The sequence below is a fragment of the Dermacentor silvarum genome, chromosome 8 (genome assembly GCF_013339745.2).
Source record: "Dermacentor silvarum isolate Dsil-2018 chromosome 8, BIME_Dsil_1.4, whole genome shotgun sequence".
Lineage (NCBI taxonomy): Eukaryota > Metazoa > Arthropoda > Arachnida > Ixodida > Ixodidae > Dermacentor > Dermacentor silvarum.
In genome coordinates, this window is record NC_051161.1 from 52,614,936 (window position 1) to 52,630,514 (window position 15,579).

At 45.4% G+C, this 15,579-nt stretch overlaps 2 protein-coding genes across 2 annotated transcripts in view; one reads left to right on the forward strand and one right to left on the reverse strand.

Moving 5' to 3' along the window:
- Positions 1 to 3,784: 3,784 nt before the first annotated feature.
- On the forward strand, positions 3,785 to 5,223 carry LOC119462129 (uncharacterized; the record flags this gene model as incomplete). Its single annotated transcript, XM_037723474.2, has 1 exon — positions 3,785 to 5,223. A coding segment is annotated over one exon (522 nt), but the record flags the coding sequence as incomplete, so codon positions are not given.
- LOC119461234 (EF-hand domain-containing protein 1) overlaps positions 5,224 to 15,579 on the reverse strand; it is a 39,504-nt gene continuing 29,148 nt past the window's right edge. Inside the window, exons 6-11 of the mRNA XM_049672848.1 lie at positions 15,455 to 15,572; positions 14,028 to 14,319; positions 13,450 to 13,486; positions 10,683 to 10,823; positions 8,006 to 8,342; positions 5,224 to 6,114 (exon numbers count right to left, since the gene is read on the reverse strand). Of these exons, the coding sequence (XP_049528805.1) occupies positions 5,984 to 6,114; positions 8,006 to 8,342; positions 10,683 to 10,823; positions 13,450 to 13,486; positions 14,028 to 14,319; positions 15,455 to 15,572 (1,056 nt within the window). The 3' untranslated portion in view covers positions 5,224 to 5,983. The remainder of the gene's footprint in view (positions 6,115 to 8,005; positions 8,343 to 10,682; positions 10,824 to 13,449; positions 13,487 to 14,027; positions 14,320 to 15,454; positions 15,573 to 15,579) is intronic.

A 15,579-nucleotide genomic window follows, 5' to 3' on the forward strand; every position in this document is an offset into this window, starting at 1 on the left:
CCGTTTGAAATATATTCGCATTGGCTCACTTTCATTCGACTCGCCCTCGTATGAAGGAAGTTGTTCTTCGGATCCGGTGTTTAATAAATTGAAAGAAGTGCAGGCGCATGTAAAAAAAAAAAAAGCCAAAATACAGATTTGATTTCGATGTTTCGGCTAGGGTCTGGCCTTCATGATGACTCTTGATGAAGGCCCGACCCCGGCGGAAACGTCGAAATGAAATGTTTGTGTTTCCTTTTTTTACATGCGCCTGCACTCCTTTCAATTTATTAAACGCCAGATCCGAAGACCAACTTCATATATATTAGCGCGGATTATACAGTATACCAGTTGACGGCTTTTCGATCCGACTGCTGATTGATATGACCAATTTAAGCAAGATGTGCGGTGCTAATTCCTGACGGAAAACCTGAAAAAAAAAAGAAAAAAAAGTCGTTTACTGCCGACGTGTTTGTTAGCTCTTTCTCTTCACGTACGGACCTTGGCAAACACGAAATCATTTTTAGACGCAGCAAGAATCTACGACACCGCTGCGGCAGGGGCTTCACGTCCGTCCGTGGAAGTCGAGTCAGCGGCTCCGTTTACCGGCAGGAAAAAAAAAAGATAAAAAGAAACAATGCGGCGCTGACCGTGCAAAATCACAAGTAGGCTCGCATAAGGAAAAGTTAGAAAGAAGCGAGACAAGACTCTCACCCATGCCCGTCGCAACCGGCAACTTGCCGAACTCCTTCGCACCGAGAGAGGTATAGGTGTAACTGGAAGCAAGACCAAAAGCGACCTACCACTAGCTTTCTCATCTTTCCTTCGCTTTCTATTTTTGCAGTGAATGAATGTGTGTGGCTCATTAGAGGCATTACGCACTCCATTTGCGTCGACGCCGGCGTAGTCCCGTATTTTATGGCTTCGGGAGTGGCGCCCCCTTCGAGGAATGCCGTGTGTGGCTAGCTGGAGCACCGTCGTAATGGGTGAGGCACTGAGCAATGATCCCTTTACGTGACCGCCCTATGAGTTCAGTTTGTAGACCCAGTGTGCACAACTTCACGCATGCGCTCGACTAGTGCGCTTTCCCTCTATTTCGACCCTGTATGCTCCTCTCTACCATTGCAGGGTATAGAAAACCGGACGTGCGTCTGGTTAACCTTCCTGGCTTTATTCTTTCTCTTTAGCCAGTTAAGTACCGTGGATTCATCAGAGCGCGTGCTTGCGCTCAATGATAGTTTCAGCATATTGGTCAAAGTTCAGTGATTTAAAGGAACCGCAAAGCACTAAACGCAGCGATGAAAGGTTACGGTGAAACAAATGAACCACAGGCGCAGGCTCTTGTGTCTGATGATGATGTGGGAATTTCCGGCACAGGGACCTGGCGTAGTCAAAAAGCGTCATTCCTTACTTATGAACTTATTGCGATGAAGAATAATCACTCCGATGAAAGATGATCATGCGAAAGGTCTCAGCAAAAGACATCGATGTATGAAGCCGTGTCCTATGCGCAGACAGACAGGTTAAACGTGTTCTTTCGTTCACCGTATTTCGTTTCGCGAGTCTTTTGTTTCACCATACACCCTTGCTCTTTGTGCCTTGAGCAGCTTTTGAATCACGAACCATGAAGGTACGTTTAAACGTGATTCACGACGCATTCATTCAGTAATCGCGTTTAACATACGATGACGGAAGGAGGCCTTCCCACGTGAAATATCGGTCCGCAAGGCCCATGCAACCTGTTTCATGAATCCACAGGCATCGAAACATTTCTGTTCTTCCGGCTTGCAGGCTATCTCCTTGCGGTGTACGACTGAAATAACACGCACAAATCTGAGAATCTTTAACTCGGAGATTTATTTACGTACCTTCCTGGGTTTTGGCGTTAGTCGGCCGGTCACACTTTTGCCAATTAGGCTCAGCGGGGCTTTAGCACAAACGGTCGTTCAGTAAAAATTAAAAAAAAAAGAGTATGTCCGATTGTGATACTTTAACCAAAACCCACAAGGCATAATAGTCCAACGCTCTAAACATTTGTCTTTTTCGTTAGGCCACAGGGGCAGGCTGTTAATTCGTAATCCTCTTAATTCTCAGCATTACGACTCGTCGCTTGTGGCAGCTAGCACTTTGAAACAAGTGAAACGCTCATTTGCGCAAGTAAAACGATAATTAATGACATATTAGGCGCCCGATTGTGGGACCAAAGCGATGCTGCGCTTACACCGATTCCCACACTGCGTGGGAGCTGCATTTTTCGTTTTCACGTCTCTTGTCCGATTTCTTACTAGCGTTCTTTTTTTTTTGTCGCTTGTCAGATCGGATGGCGAGGGTGTCAGCTGAAGGCCCTGCTTTGCTAGCTTTGTAAAGACAGTTCACGCATGTCCATCTGCATATTTGCTAGATGACGAGCGACAACCAAGCTTTTTCTATCTCTCTCTCTCTCTCTCTTGTCTCCATCTTGCACTAGGGAAGATTAGCCTGTCTCTGCGAACGCCTCCGCGTTTTCGTCTGGGTGTTTCTTTAGCGCCTGCGCTTGTCCCCGACATCGGCAGCTCGGTGTCAGCTGTGGACAAACAAGGAAAGGATTAAGCGGCCGCTTCCTCTCTGACGCACCCTCATCGTCTCGAAGCGGATAACCACGGCGGACGACTCGGTGCGTTGGTGCCTGGCCCACTGTCGAGCTCGTTCGGCTTGCTTTACGAGCCCCGTAAGTTCAAAGTAGTGGAGTGACTGCGGCCAGCGGGTCATCTCGGTACGTAATTTAGATATTCGTTCTTGTTCTCTTCCTACCTGTCATACGTCTTTTATGTTAAGCTTATAAAGAATATATCTTGGAGGGTTTTACCTGCAAAAACCATGATCTGATTATGCGGCACGCCGTAGTGGAGGACCGTAGACCGGGATCGAACCGGCGACGTCGAGCTCAGCAGCGCAACGCTCACTGAGCTGCCACTGACGGGTTACGCGTAGAACTCAAGACAGTGCAAGTTTTTCAGACTCTTGTCGCAAGGTTGTCAAAATTGCCCCTCATCTGTGCACTATACGACGTCCCTCATAGCGCATTTTTTTTAATTTGTATGTTACGCACAAATGAAGATATGCTCTTAAAACTGTCGAAACGCAAGTCGCTATAGTTCACGTAGCCATATAGCTCGGAATCGCTCATTTACAAAATGAATATTATGGCCAGGGGCCGTATTTCATAAGCATTATTTTCATTCGAATCTTTTCAGTTCTTGCCATTCAGCCTGACGATTGGCTGGCGCAGGCGATAGCTGCTATGCGGTTTCGCGCAAGTCACTTGCGAAGGGCTGAATAGGACGAAAAAAAAGAAAGAAAATTGTTAGAAAATATTGGCGCAGGTGTCCATTATTGAAACAACAAATGTCTGTTCGGCTATGCTTTGTCAGCGATCTTGTAGCGTTGATCCGGTTGGGTAGTATATCCGTCATTATCTCTACGCACCGCGGATGTCGAAACTTTCAGACATTGCCAATGACACAGCATTCCGTTATGGCACGTAATCGAAAAGCCTATCGCATTTCGACGGTGGCTACACCGCGTTCACAGCTCGATGCCGGTCGACAGCTGACCCGTGCCGGGCTTGTCAACGTCATCCGTGCTACTTTTTTTTTGTTTTCTGTCCACGACCGTGACGTATTCGCGATTCGCGTTTCGCTTGACGACACGCTCACTGGATCGCGCTTCCTTCCATGTATATACACTTCCCGACAGAGCACTGCCTCGTGGCACGAGCCAAACACGCCCGTCCTTTCATCTCTCCAACGTCGCAGGCCCTTGACCGAATCGAACCGAAAGCGCATGTCTGGAGCCATGGGCTCCCTCATCAGTCGACTCGATCCTGACGCCGTTCAGCTGGTACAGCCTGCTGCCAATCATCGGCTTCACGGCCTTCCTCTTCCTGGTGGCCGTGTACCAGAGGACCGAGTTCTACTGGATCACCGACAAGGCCGATGACGTGATGCAGGCCGTGGCTACGCGCTTCCGCAAGAAGCCAAGGCGTAGCCAGGAGCCTCACGTGCCGTGGTTCATAACCGGCAACGCCTCCCCCGCTGCTACCCCGGGCATCGGAATGACCACTTTCCAGAGGCATCACGTCTCTGCCACCACGTATGCCCCCGAGGGGGTCGGCGCTGCGTCTTCGAGCGGCGGTGCCGCCGCTGTGATGAACAGTGGCGCCTCTGGCCAGATGGACGCCGCATCTCAGGCCATGCCGATTCGCGGCAGCGGTCACCTGCCCTCCTTGAGCGCGGTGCCTGTCCTCGTCAAAGTCACCGACCTGAGCGAATGGAGCGCCTCCATATAAGCCGTATGTTTTCTTGGGGCTGTGCATTTACAACTGTTCGTTGAAAGATCATTCACTGCAAGAGAACGCCCTCAAGGTCATCGTTCTCAAGGTCATCGACCTGAGCGAGTGAGCGAAAAACCGTGTTTCGTTTTTTTTTTTTTTTTTTTTCCTGAGGCCATGCTGAGCTGTTCAGTCGCAAGAGTTCTTAACTGAAACAGTGGCGCGACGCCAGGAAACACTGTTATTTTGGGACTATTTTGGACACTGTTATTTTGGGACTCTACAGGGTGTGGGACAGTGTCCCACACCCTGTAGATAATCGATTATCTCTGTGTGTGAACAGACGTGTTCGTAAAGCGGACTTTCCGATAGGTGCTTCCTATTTGTTAAATCGTTTAATTTTCTCGTGGCGTTCTCTGGAACAGTGTTCGAGCGAAACCTTGCGTGCGGTTGATTTTTATTCTCTAACTGTGGGTGCTCGTTGATGGCCAGCAGAACAAACTTTGCTAGCACTTATGAGAGTTAGAACGCATGGTCACATGCTATGATTCCGTACATGTACTTATCGAAATCGTATCTGCAACCCTGAGAGCCACTTCGCATATTGTGGCATGTTTCTATTTCGACATAGCTGTGACCGCGGCTGCGGTAGTAATCGGTCGCCGCTGCTGACTCTGCCGACAGAGTGCACTAATGTTCTACGCAAAGTCATTTCTCGCTTTCCCTGTTGTCTCATTTTTATTCCTTCCCGTTTGACTGCGATGCATTTCGTGTCATTTTAGTTCGCGCCCGAGAGCAACGAACAACTTGCATGAGGACGATGAAATGATGAGCACTCTGCTGAGTTGTTCGAATAAAACATTTTTTTTGGACGCTTCTTGATCCGGCTTTTCTTCTTTTTTGTCCATAGGCTATTCTTCAAGATGGCGTCAAATCTTCTCCCTGTAAGGAAACGACACTGATGTGTAGTTATAATTGTTAGGATGTCAAATCAAATTAGTGTTCAACGTGCCAAAGCAATTCACGAGCTCATAAGATACGCCGGGCTCTGTAGAAAACTCCGGATTAACTTTGACCAACTGCGTTTTTTTAGAGTGCGCCTAATTCTAAGTACACGAGCGCTTTTGCATTCCGCTCCCAGCAAAATACGGCCAGCCGCGGCAGGGAATCGCACGCCGCGTTGGCTCACGGGATATGACGTTTTCCCGATGAGTCACGGGTTCGGCAAAAGGATCGTGTATACCTAGATGTCGGTGCACGTTGAAGAAACCCGTGTGGTTAAAGCAAAATATTGGTTTGAGCTGGTTGGAAAGCAATAACAATAAATAAAACAAATTAAGGCCGAAACTAGACGAGGACATAGAACATGCATGACAGGAAGGCCGCCAACTTCCAAGCGATTTTATTCAGAACGAGGAGAGCGATTTCTTAAGCACCGTCAAGTGAATTGGTGACAGCGACATGCTACAAAAGAACAACCAAAATAGAATGAACGCTTAGCGATAAAACTGGACATACTAATCAAATGACACTCACAGAGAGTTGCTCAGAATAAAAGCAGCTTCTTATCGAGTTCCTTATGTAGCTTGCGCTTTAACTTTCTTTGAATAATAGTGTGGTCAAAGTTAATCCTGAGGCCGGGAGTGTTCATAACCCAAATTTGAATTAGTGTATAAATTCTTTAAATATTTGATATCATTCGCCACCAGCATGTGTACTCTCACGAATGCTCACTGAACTTTCAGCACCGTTCCTTACCTGTGGGTCTGTTAGAAGCTGGCCGTTGACCTGGTGATCTCCGTTTGCAGTGGTGCTCTGAATCCGCCCTTCACAAAAAGAAAACGAATCAATTTCAGAAAAAAAATCTTCTGCAGAAAAAAAAAAAAAAAATGTTCTTTTTAAACTACGTACGGCTTATAGCTTTGTTGTTTCATGTTAACAGTGTGTGCGTTCTATGTTAAGCAAAAAAAAAAAAAAAACAGATGACATTTAAGTGACCCGCGATAGCACCAGCGCTTTATCGCCACACGCGACCCTGTAGATTACGAGATCGCCGATGTGGGGATGGCGCTCTTTGGCCATACTTGGCCCTTGCGCCACAAAACACCAAATTCATCATCATCATCACCGATGTGGGGAACGCTGGCGTTTTCCCACTATTCTGTCGTAGTGTGGCACGGCAGATATCGTTCAAACTGTCTTCTTGAGAAGTCGCTCCTTCGTCAAAAAAAAAAAAAAAGAGAGAGAGAAAAAAAAAATCCTTGCAAGCGATACCGGTGATACTGGACTGTATCTAGCATACATGTTATCAGTAGCAAGCAGGATGACCAGCACAACTTATTATCAGATGATTTCGGGCTTGGAGCTTTCTAGGAATTTCTTCTTGTGTGTTTTTTTCCCGAAGTTTGTCGCTTGTCGCTGTTTTTTTGTTTTTTTTTTGTATGTGACGATAGCATTTGTTCGTGCATCCCAGCCCAATTTCCTGAATCTGGTCAACTGTCTCGAAGCTGCGTCAACGCAAAATAAGAAATAAAAATTTATTTGGTTCGGACGAAGAACACCACGGTTGTGATAAGGGCGCTTTAGAACCACTCTACAACCACATTGAATTGCTCAGAAAATATACATATATCCTGTCTCCCAGTACACAAGAGGCGACGTAATGTTAGCCCAATAATGGCCAAACGCAATTGCACAAGAAAAATTGGAACTATTTATTTATTTTTATGATCTTGTTTATTTATTAGGTATACCTGCATCGCCTTTCAAAAGGCATTAAAGCAGGTAGAATTGTGTTGTTTAGTATGTTCACCTTCATTTCTGGCCATGGCAAGTACATCTGTACAAAAAATAATGATAATAAATGGGCAGTTTCAAGGCACACGAAAAATTTAAGAGCTCTCTAAAGCCAATTTTGGTTTTATTTAGTAGACTACTGTGTAGTGACGTCATGACGCAGAAGGTGGTCACGTGGGAGCAGGAGAATGCACCGTTTTCAGACTCGCTCCATAGGTTCGCTCGGTAGTTGGAAATTAATTATGCAACAAATTTGAACTTGTCAGCGTTCCAGCTTTTCTTTAGCACTCAAATGCCCGAACAGTTCCTCATCAAGGTAAATTAGAAGAACTTGCTCGTTCTTATTTCTGACCACGGAGAGCGCATTTGTACAAAAAGCAATGGAAAATGTGAGGTTAAATTTAATTAGTATAGTAAATAAATAATTAGTAGTTCCGTTGCTCAACTATCCAGAATGGAAAACTCGCTCGAGCATATCAAAAACTTTATACGATAGGCGCTCATATCAGAATTTTCAGGCGTTAAATTCAGCGTAGCATATGTGACTCGTTGAGTATTACAGGACTAAAAAGCTTTTCGCACCATCAAAATTTTCAGTTTGGAAGTAAATTTCGCGTTTATGAAGCAATACTTTGTTGAAGATGATCAATCTGCAAAGCCTTGTCCTTGTTTGTCCCTTTCTTGTTTCTGTCTTTATATTTGCGCTGAGTTACTTGTTCAGTTATGCAAAGCCGCGAAGCCGTTCGAAGCCAGAAGGCCGAAATTTAGGCAAATTCATGTGCTGACTTCCACGCTGCCTGAAGCGCCATACCTTCACCGCCCATAGACACCACCGCCCGTGGCAGCGCCCCCTACGGCTTAACTCAGCGCCCCCTAAAATTTTGGTAAGACAATTTTATGGTCTCCGAGGCTTTCACCCACCGTTCGCGAATGCTTCCATATGGTGGCGCTTGATGTAGTTGGCAGCGAACTGGTCAGCGCGGACGATGACGAAGCGTCTGCCGACGGCCTCGATCACGTTGCCCACTCGGAAGTCTGAGATCTCGTAGTACCGCGGCTCGGCCCCTGGCGGCTGTGGTGGGAACCCGTTGAGCGGTGACGGTTTCCGCAGCCTCATGCGGCGCAGGAATTTTCCGGCCGGAACGCCGGAGTTGGGCAGTGGCCTCTCCAGGATGGACACCGTGTCGTCAGAGGGGTAGAAGCAGATCACGAAGCTGCGCTCTCTGTCCAGGGACAGTGTGCTGTCCTGCACGTGATGACGTCATACAGGTACGGCTTAACTCACGCTACTATCGCATGACATACACGCAAGCTTGAATGTTTGTAAGCAAACTGGTATAGTGCGAACAGAAACGAGAGACAGAGGGCTTTAAAGTAAGCATAGCTTGAAAAGGGTCTAGTTTGTGCAGCATCATCGTTTTGTTGCACCGTGCCTGCCACAGCGTGAAATAAATACGTAACAGACGACCGTACGTTGAAATTTCAGTTCTTTTTTCGCTGTTCTCCGCTTCGATCAGGATTATTTGTAAAGTAAGCTTTGTAAAGTCGGCATATGTGTGCGAACAGTTGCTTTTGGGACTTAACCGAATCGAATAGTGCTAGAACTTAATCGAATAAAATATAGAACGCTTTTTGATTAACTTTCGCATAGTAAGCAGCAGTTCTCGTCATTATTATAGAATGATCTTCACATTCCATTATACGCAGTTCTCGTCATTATTATAGAATGATCTTCACATTCCATTATACTGACGTTAGCAAGTTTCTGTCACTATATAGCGCGATGTGAAGCCTTGCTTGTTAAAAAAGCACAGACGGAGGATTGGGAGCAGATAAGCATTTATTCGCGTATTTAGGACTCACTGGTGAATGCGAATGGTAACGGTTTAGCCGGAAAAGTCTGGCTTCCTGATCGACATACCGTGCTGCACTATGTGTAACGTCTCGTGTTTTATGTCTGCTATGAACACCGCGGGATGACATTTATCGCACATTTGCCGCAGTTTGATGCTCGATCGAGCACAGCTGTCGATTTGACGTATTTCAGAACTATTCGAAAATGATTCGTAGTTACGAATAGCGAAAATTCGATTTGGTATACGAAGGTGTCGAATTTTCGCAGACATGCACATATATGTGTTCTTCTTCTTTTTCTTCTTCTTCTTCTTCTTCTTCTTCTTATTATTATTATTAAATGTATGTAAGGAGATGATGGCTACTTGTAGCGGCGCCGGCAAATCCTCCGCTCCAACATGCAATAAGAGGAGGAACACTCTTGGAAGAACAAAGCCACAGCAACACAAAAGCACTAAAGAAGGAATTCGCGCGAGTAGACAGTTCACAAGTCGTGATACAAGAACTACTTGTTCGATATCCAGGTTCACAAGCTAGAACACAAGTTCAATGCAATAATAATATAATTGAAGAAAAAGAAAAACATGGACACCACCACAATTATACCATGCACCCTAATATAAGAACATACAATGAACATACAATGGCACATATCTGTGGGATCCAGGTTGTCACGAGTGTGTGAGTCTTAAAATGTTTTCATGTCAAATAAAGTTTATATACACACATTTATTCAGACATGACCCATATGTATTAATGTTGCCTGTGGTGAAAGCTTTTGTCGATCCAGGACGTTTCATCTGTGTTGTGCGATAAGCTGCAATAGATGGCACTGTATAGCGAAGTAAGGCGAGAACTATCCGTTTGCATGCTTGAATGCGGAAGTTGCAAAAACAGTGTGATGGAAGAACTGCTGTATCTTTAATTCAATGTAATGATGGAGCAGCTCAGTTCCTCTCAAAAAGTGCGGACATTTTGAATAAAAACGGGGCTTTTGTTACACTGAAATTTAATTATGCAAATTTCAGAGCTCTCGATATGCATTAAGCGAAGCAGTCTCGTACATGTCCGCCCGATTGTTTTAATGATAGCTGAATCGCCTTTCACATGGCGCATGGGGCAGAGAACGCAACCAGCTTCTTTCTAAGCAACCCCTTCTGACATGCGTCCAGGCGGCTTTGTTGAAATCAATAAAAGAAAAACGCGAATCATGCATTTTATGATTTTATGACTTTTTCATAAACGGCAAGGAAACATGCCGGCGATTCCTCGTGCTTGAAACAATGTCGAACAATATCCATTGTCTATCTGGAATAAATGTTTGCTGCTTTCGCGTTTTCTTTTTTCCTCATGAAGTATGCGGAGGGCACGAGTCTACGTACATGCCGTGCTGTAAGAAACGTATAATTAACGTTTCACTGTCCCTTTATTGATTGATATTGCCGCCGCATTTTGGGCGGCCAGCTATGCGAGGAAGCCAACTTGACGGTTTTAAAAGTGTGTGTGGGGGGGTTCTTGCATGAAATAAACACTAGTAATGCTGCGGCGGGGATTGGCTGGTGAAATTACGCAACTATAGACGTGCTGCTTAAGGCAACGCAACTGGTTCATTTTTTTCTGCAAACCGAAAAATAATCCCCCTGTGAGTTCGCTCTTCACTTTGTATGTCTTCTTGTCGCTCCTAACCTGTCCTTTGTTACGTCTTAAGCAGCGCGAGTATAGCCACGACGAAATGAACACTCACGAGAGTCGCCTGGAAGCGCAGGACGATGCCCTCCTTCTCCAGGACCAGGCGGCTGTCCCTTCGCGCCCTCCGGGGAGTTATCCTTAGCACCGACTGCAAGGTGTCCTCGGGGGAGCCGAAGCCGTTGTGCGGCGGAACGGCCTGCGCGTAAAATAGCACCCAGTCACGGTGATGTATACTCATATACGAGGCGGTATCAAGAAGTTTCGAAACTGGCATTGTTTTTGAAAGAAGGTATATAGTTTGTTTAGGGGTACCCGCACTCTGGCCAATATGTCCCGGAAGTCTCCTTTCCGGCAGCGAATCGAGCACCTTCTGCGATTCGAGTCTGCTTGATTTAAGCAATCGTGTCAAAATGGCGACCTTTCAGCTGGATTTTTAATTTTGGGCGGAGAGCGAGAAAAAGTGAGCAAGTGTTACACGTTTGCAAAACGTGAAGGCGAAAGCCTGCCAGCTGGAGAAAGAGACGACGACGACGAACGCGCGAGCTGTGGCACGAGCGCGTCTCTGTCACAACGTGACGTGTGCAATCGGCACGCACTAGGCACATCTTTAGTAAACCACAACCGTGGAGCAGTTGTAGACTTCAGGGAAGCGTGCTTTTACCACATTTACCACATTTCCTTTTCAAAGCCATTAATTTACTTTGTTTACAGGAACTACCCTGCGAAATGTGACGTCAATACGAGCATTTTTCAAACGTGTTTTTACACTTTGCGGCGTCGGCCATTTTTCGTCACGACAGTTTCGCCAAGGTCACTGCAAGGTCTCCGCCGAGGGCACCACCAATATAGACACCCTAAGGCTTTCGCTTTAAAAATGCGGGAGCGAAACCTGTCGAATGACACGTCTTTCACGTCGCTGCGGGTGCCTCTGTTTTCTCAAGTGAGTTAGACTGCAGGACGTTCGCAAGCGTAGGAGTAAATTAAATTACCAACACCTTTTGCAATATATTTATGGTGAGATTTAAAACGCAGCTGGGGATTAATAAAGACAGCTCAACTGTAGAAATGCGCACATACCGAAGTGACTGCGCTCGTTCACGCGAATCCTTCGGACAAATCAATATACTGCATGGAACTTTAAGGTGGATCAAGGGGCGGCAAAGTAGTAGTTGACTTGTATGAACGTCACGTAACGGTCATTGCAGTGTTAACATGAACAAGATCGTGTCGAATAATTAATTTCTTCGATGAGTGCTGAAAACTACAAAACTTGCTGGCATAACGTGGACCGAGTGCGTCTTTGTTCTATGAAAACCAAGTGATATCTGACGTGTTTTTCTCAACCGCGCTGAATCTCTAATCTTAAAATGTGAAGATAAACACAGCATTTCAGCTTTCATCAAGCTTTGTTTTATTTTCATACACGAGTAAGGTGAAGGTCCTCTGCACTCCACTGGTCAATTCACTGTTTATTTCACAGCTGCCTGTGCACTAAAGGAACGTGAAACGTTTGGGTAAATGCGTTACGCTATGTTAGCCTATACGATAGCGTTCCAAAAGCACCTACACTATGAAACTTCCCTCGATAGTTTTAGGGACAATTTTAGTGACTTTGGTGCAAAGTTTAGCGAAAATTTGACGGTTCCTTTGTCTCAGTTTAGCGACATGTTCGAAAAAAACGCTGACAGCGCTGATTTGGCTCGCGCCTATTTCGCTCCCTTCCCAAAATTTAAAACCCAGTTCGAAGGACGGCATTTTGACATGATTGCTTATGTTAAGCTCGTATCGCAGAAGGTGTTCGACTCGTTCCGAAAGGAGACTTCTAGTGGCATATTTGCAAAATGGCAGGAACGCTGCGAGCGCCGCGCAAGGGCACTCGTTTCGAAGGCGACAGTGTTCAATTACTGTCTTCAAAACAGAGCCAGTCTCGAAACATTACGAAACCACCTCTTACTTCGATCACGAATGCAAGTGTGCATTTGGTTTCAAGTAAAGATAATGATTTCTTACAACTTGTGTGTTCCTTGCTTCTGTTGCTTACTTCATGAAACAGTTTAGATGCTTCTTTTTAGAAATTTTATCTAAGCGCAATAGTGTAATCAGATGGTAGGAAGTAGACAACATTTGCGCATACTCGTGTCTCCATAGTTCCTTTTGTTATGTGTTCCCGCGGCTCTTGTGTCCGTGTTCTCGAGTGCTGTGTTTAATTGCCACTGTCGAGGGATCTCATTTTGTGCTTTCACACGAACGATGCAGTTTTGCGAACTGCTCAGGAACATTTATTTTTGTGTACTTATATTGCGCGTGCGTATGTGAACTTTAGAAGTCTTGCCAATGGCTAATTTTTTCTATATCTTGTTTGGAACATTTACATAATTTGAAGCACACATATGAATTGTGTAAGCAACAAGTAATAACCAACCAACGAATAAGTAAGCACCAACTAGCCAAGCAACATGTCCTTCTGCAGTTGAAATTATGAGAAGCCACCGGATAAGAGCAGTATAATTTGATTTTAATTAATATTTCCCGTATCTAACGTTACTTTTACATATGCTCATATGACAAAAAAAAAGCATTGAGGAGAAGCTGGAGATACAAGCTGCCAAATCAATCAATCAATCAATCAATCAATCAATCAATCAATCAATCAATCAATCAATCAATCAATCAATCAATCAATCAATCAAGCAATCAATCAATCAATCAAGAGCTTGAAAGGCCCGTGTACCGTTTTGCTTTTTATTCACTGAGTAAAATGCAATCACCTAATCAGCGGCTGATTCACTGCACTGTACATGTTATATTCTTAACTTCCATACTTTCCCACATCTTGGGACATTGGTTTTGCAAAGACAGCTGTAAAAGGACCCGCTGGGGTGGCTCAGTCAGCTAAGGCGTTGCGCTGCTGAGCACGAGATCGCGGGATGGAATCCCGGCCGCGGCGGCCGCATTTCGATGGAGGCGAAATGCAAAAACGCCCGTGTGCTTGCGTTGTAGTGCACATTAAAGAACCCCAGGTGGTCAAAATTAATCCGGAGCCCTCTACTACGGCATGCCTCATAATCAGAACTGGTTTTGGTACGTAAAACCCCAGAAAGAAGAGAAGAAGCTGTAAAAGAAACGCTTGTTTATCAACAGTTGCAGTTAATGTGGTACAGCATTTTCGTTTGACGCTGTTTTGATGCCTTTACCGTTTTCATATCATTAATTTGGCTAACTCGTCCCCTGTTAATCTATCGACAGTACCATAAAACTGTTATCTGCTATGTTAAACTACCCCTAAATTCATGTGCCTAAGGTTTCACGTCCTTCTGTAGCTATGAAATGTGATACACGCACACGTATGGCGTCCGTGAAAGTGCTGCTCCCGGCGTACATGGTGCACAGACACCCTCACTAATCTCGGGAACTTCCGGAGAGAATAAGGCTAGTGTCAAAGTAATATCCGAAGCGAGCGTCAGGAGCGCTGCTTCTTACCTGCTGTGGCCTCCCTTCTTCCTTGACGTCGACGTCTATGACGTCAAAGTGCTCCACTCCGAAGTGCTCGCGATAGAAGTTCTTGGTGAAGTCGTCGCAGTCGTAGATGAGAAAGCTGCGCCCGTAGATGTTGAGCTGCCTTCCCGGCTGCAGGTCCTCGGGTCCTATGTACTCCTCTCCGTCGCTTTCCGTTTCGTACTTGTGGAACAAGCCTGCAATGCGCATTGATTAAAAACGCGTTTTATTATAAGTTTTACGCATATACGTCGCTGCAGTGGCTGTAAAGGCTGGGAAAGTGTGTTTGTGTTTGTGTGTGTGTAGGGGGGGGGGGGGGTAACAGCCACCTTCCTCCACTGTTCACGGCCCTTAAGTGGTTGTGCTACGAGAGACGTTGGTATTATCTAGATTCTTGGATTTGTATTCGTAACTCCGAAGCCGTGCGCGGACCGGGGGTGCTGCTCGGTCGTGGAGCTATAGAAAGTTGATGAGCGACGGTCAGAGCTTCTTTTGACAGCTCTTTCAACTGCTCTTTGTCAGCATTTGGGATAGTGGAGCGTGTTGGATAAGCCCACTTCTTCATAGAGATAGGCCTGATGCCTCGATGGCTCAAGTCTGAAGTATTAGGGCTCGGTTCCAAGATTCAGAACATATTGGGCAGTCCCAGAGCACTTGCACTAGACCTGTGTTTACATGGCACAACCTGCATGTGCCATTATAGTTGCTTGGTGTGTGCAGTGAAAATAATCTGAATATACGCCCACTCCCCGGAGATAACATATCGTAGCTATTGTATTAGAGGTTAAGAAACAAGGAAAGACCAGCAACAACCTTTAAAAGTACTACCGTTTTTATGAGACCCAAAAACCAATTGATTTGCATTCTTCTAAAGGAATATTGAAAGTTCATTTAACATAAATAACCTATACAATTACAAAGATCGTATGCGAATGCGTATGAAACCTCGAGTGCTTTATTTGAGTTATTTGGAGCCTTTGCTAAAGAACAGATTGATGGATGATGAAACAAAACATGGAACAACACTGAAAAAAAAAAAAACTGCTGTGGTAGTGGGGCACTAGCGTATACATGAGCATAATGACCATTTAATCAGAACGCTCTCGCTCTCTCTCACACACGCGCGCCCGCACAAACCAAATTCACACGACGTGCAAACAGATGACTTCACAGTGCATTGAATGGTTAGAACTGCTTTGTTTGGAACTTGCATTTATTTACGCATGTAAATGTTCCGAAACATAAAGCAATTTGCGTGTATAACAAGCTAACGATGAGACGTGGTGTCCTTTGTTGAGTGTGTTAGCTAATACCATTGCGTGCTACACTCACCCCTGCTTTCCTGCTCTTTGGGAATCCTCTGGCGTCCCAGCAGAATCGGCGCCAGCTCCCGCTGTTCGAGAGGCCGGTGCATCTCTTTCAGGTCTAGGGTGTCGTCCACCAAGAAGTACTGTGCA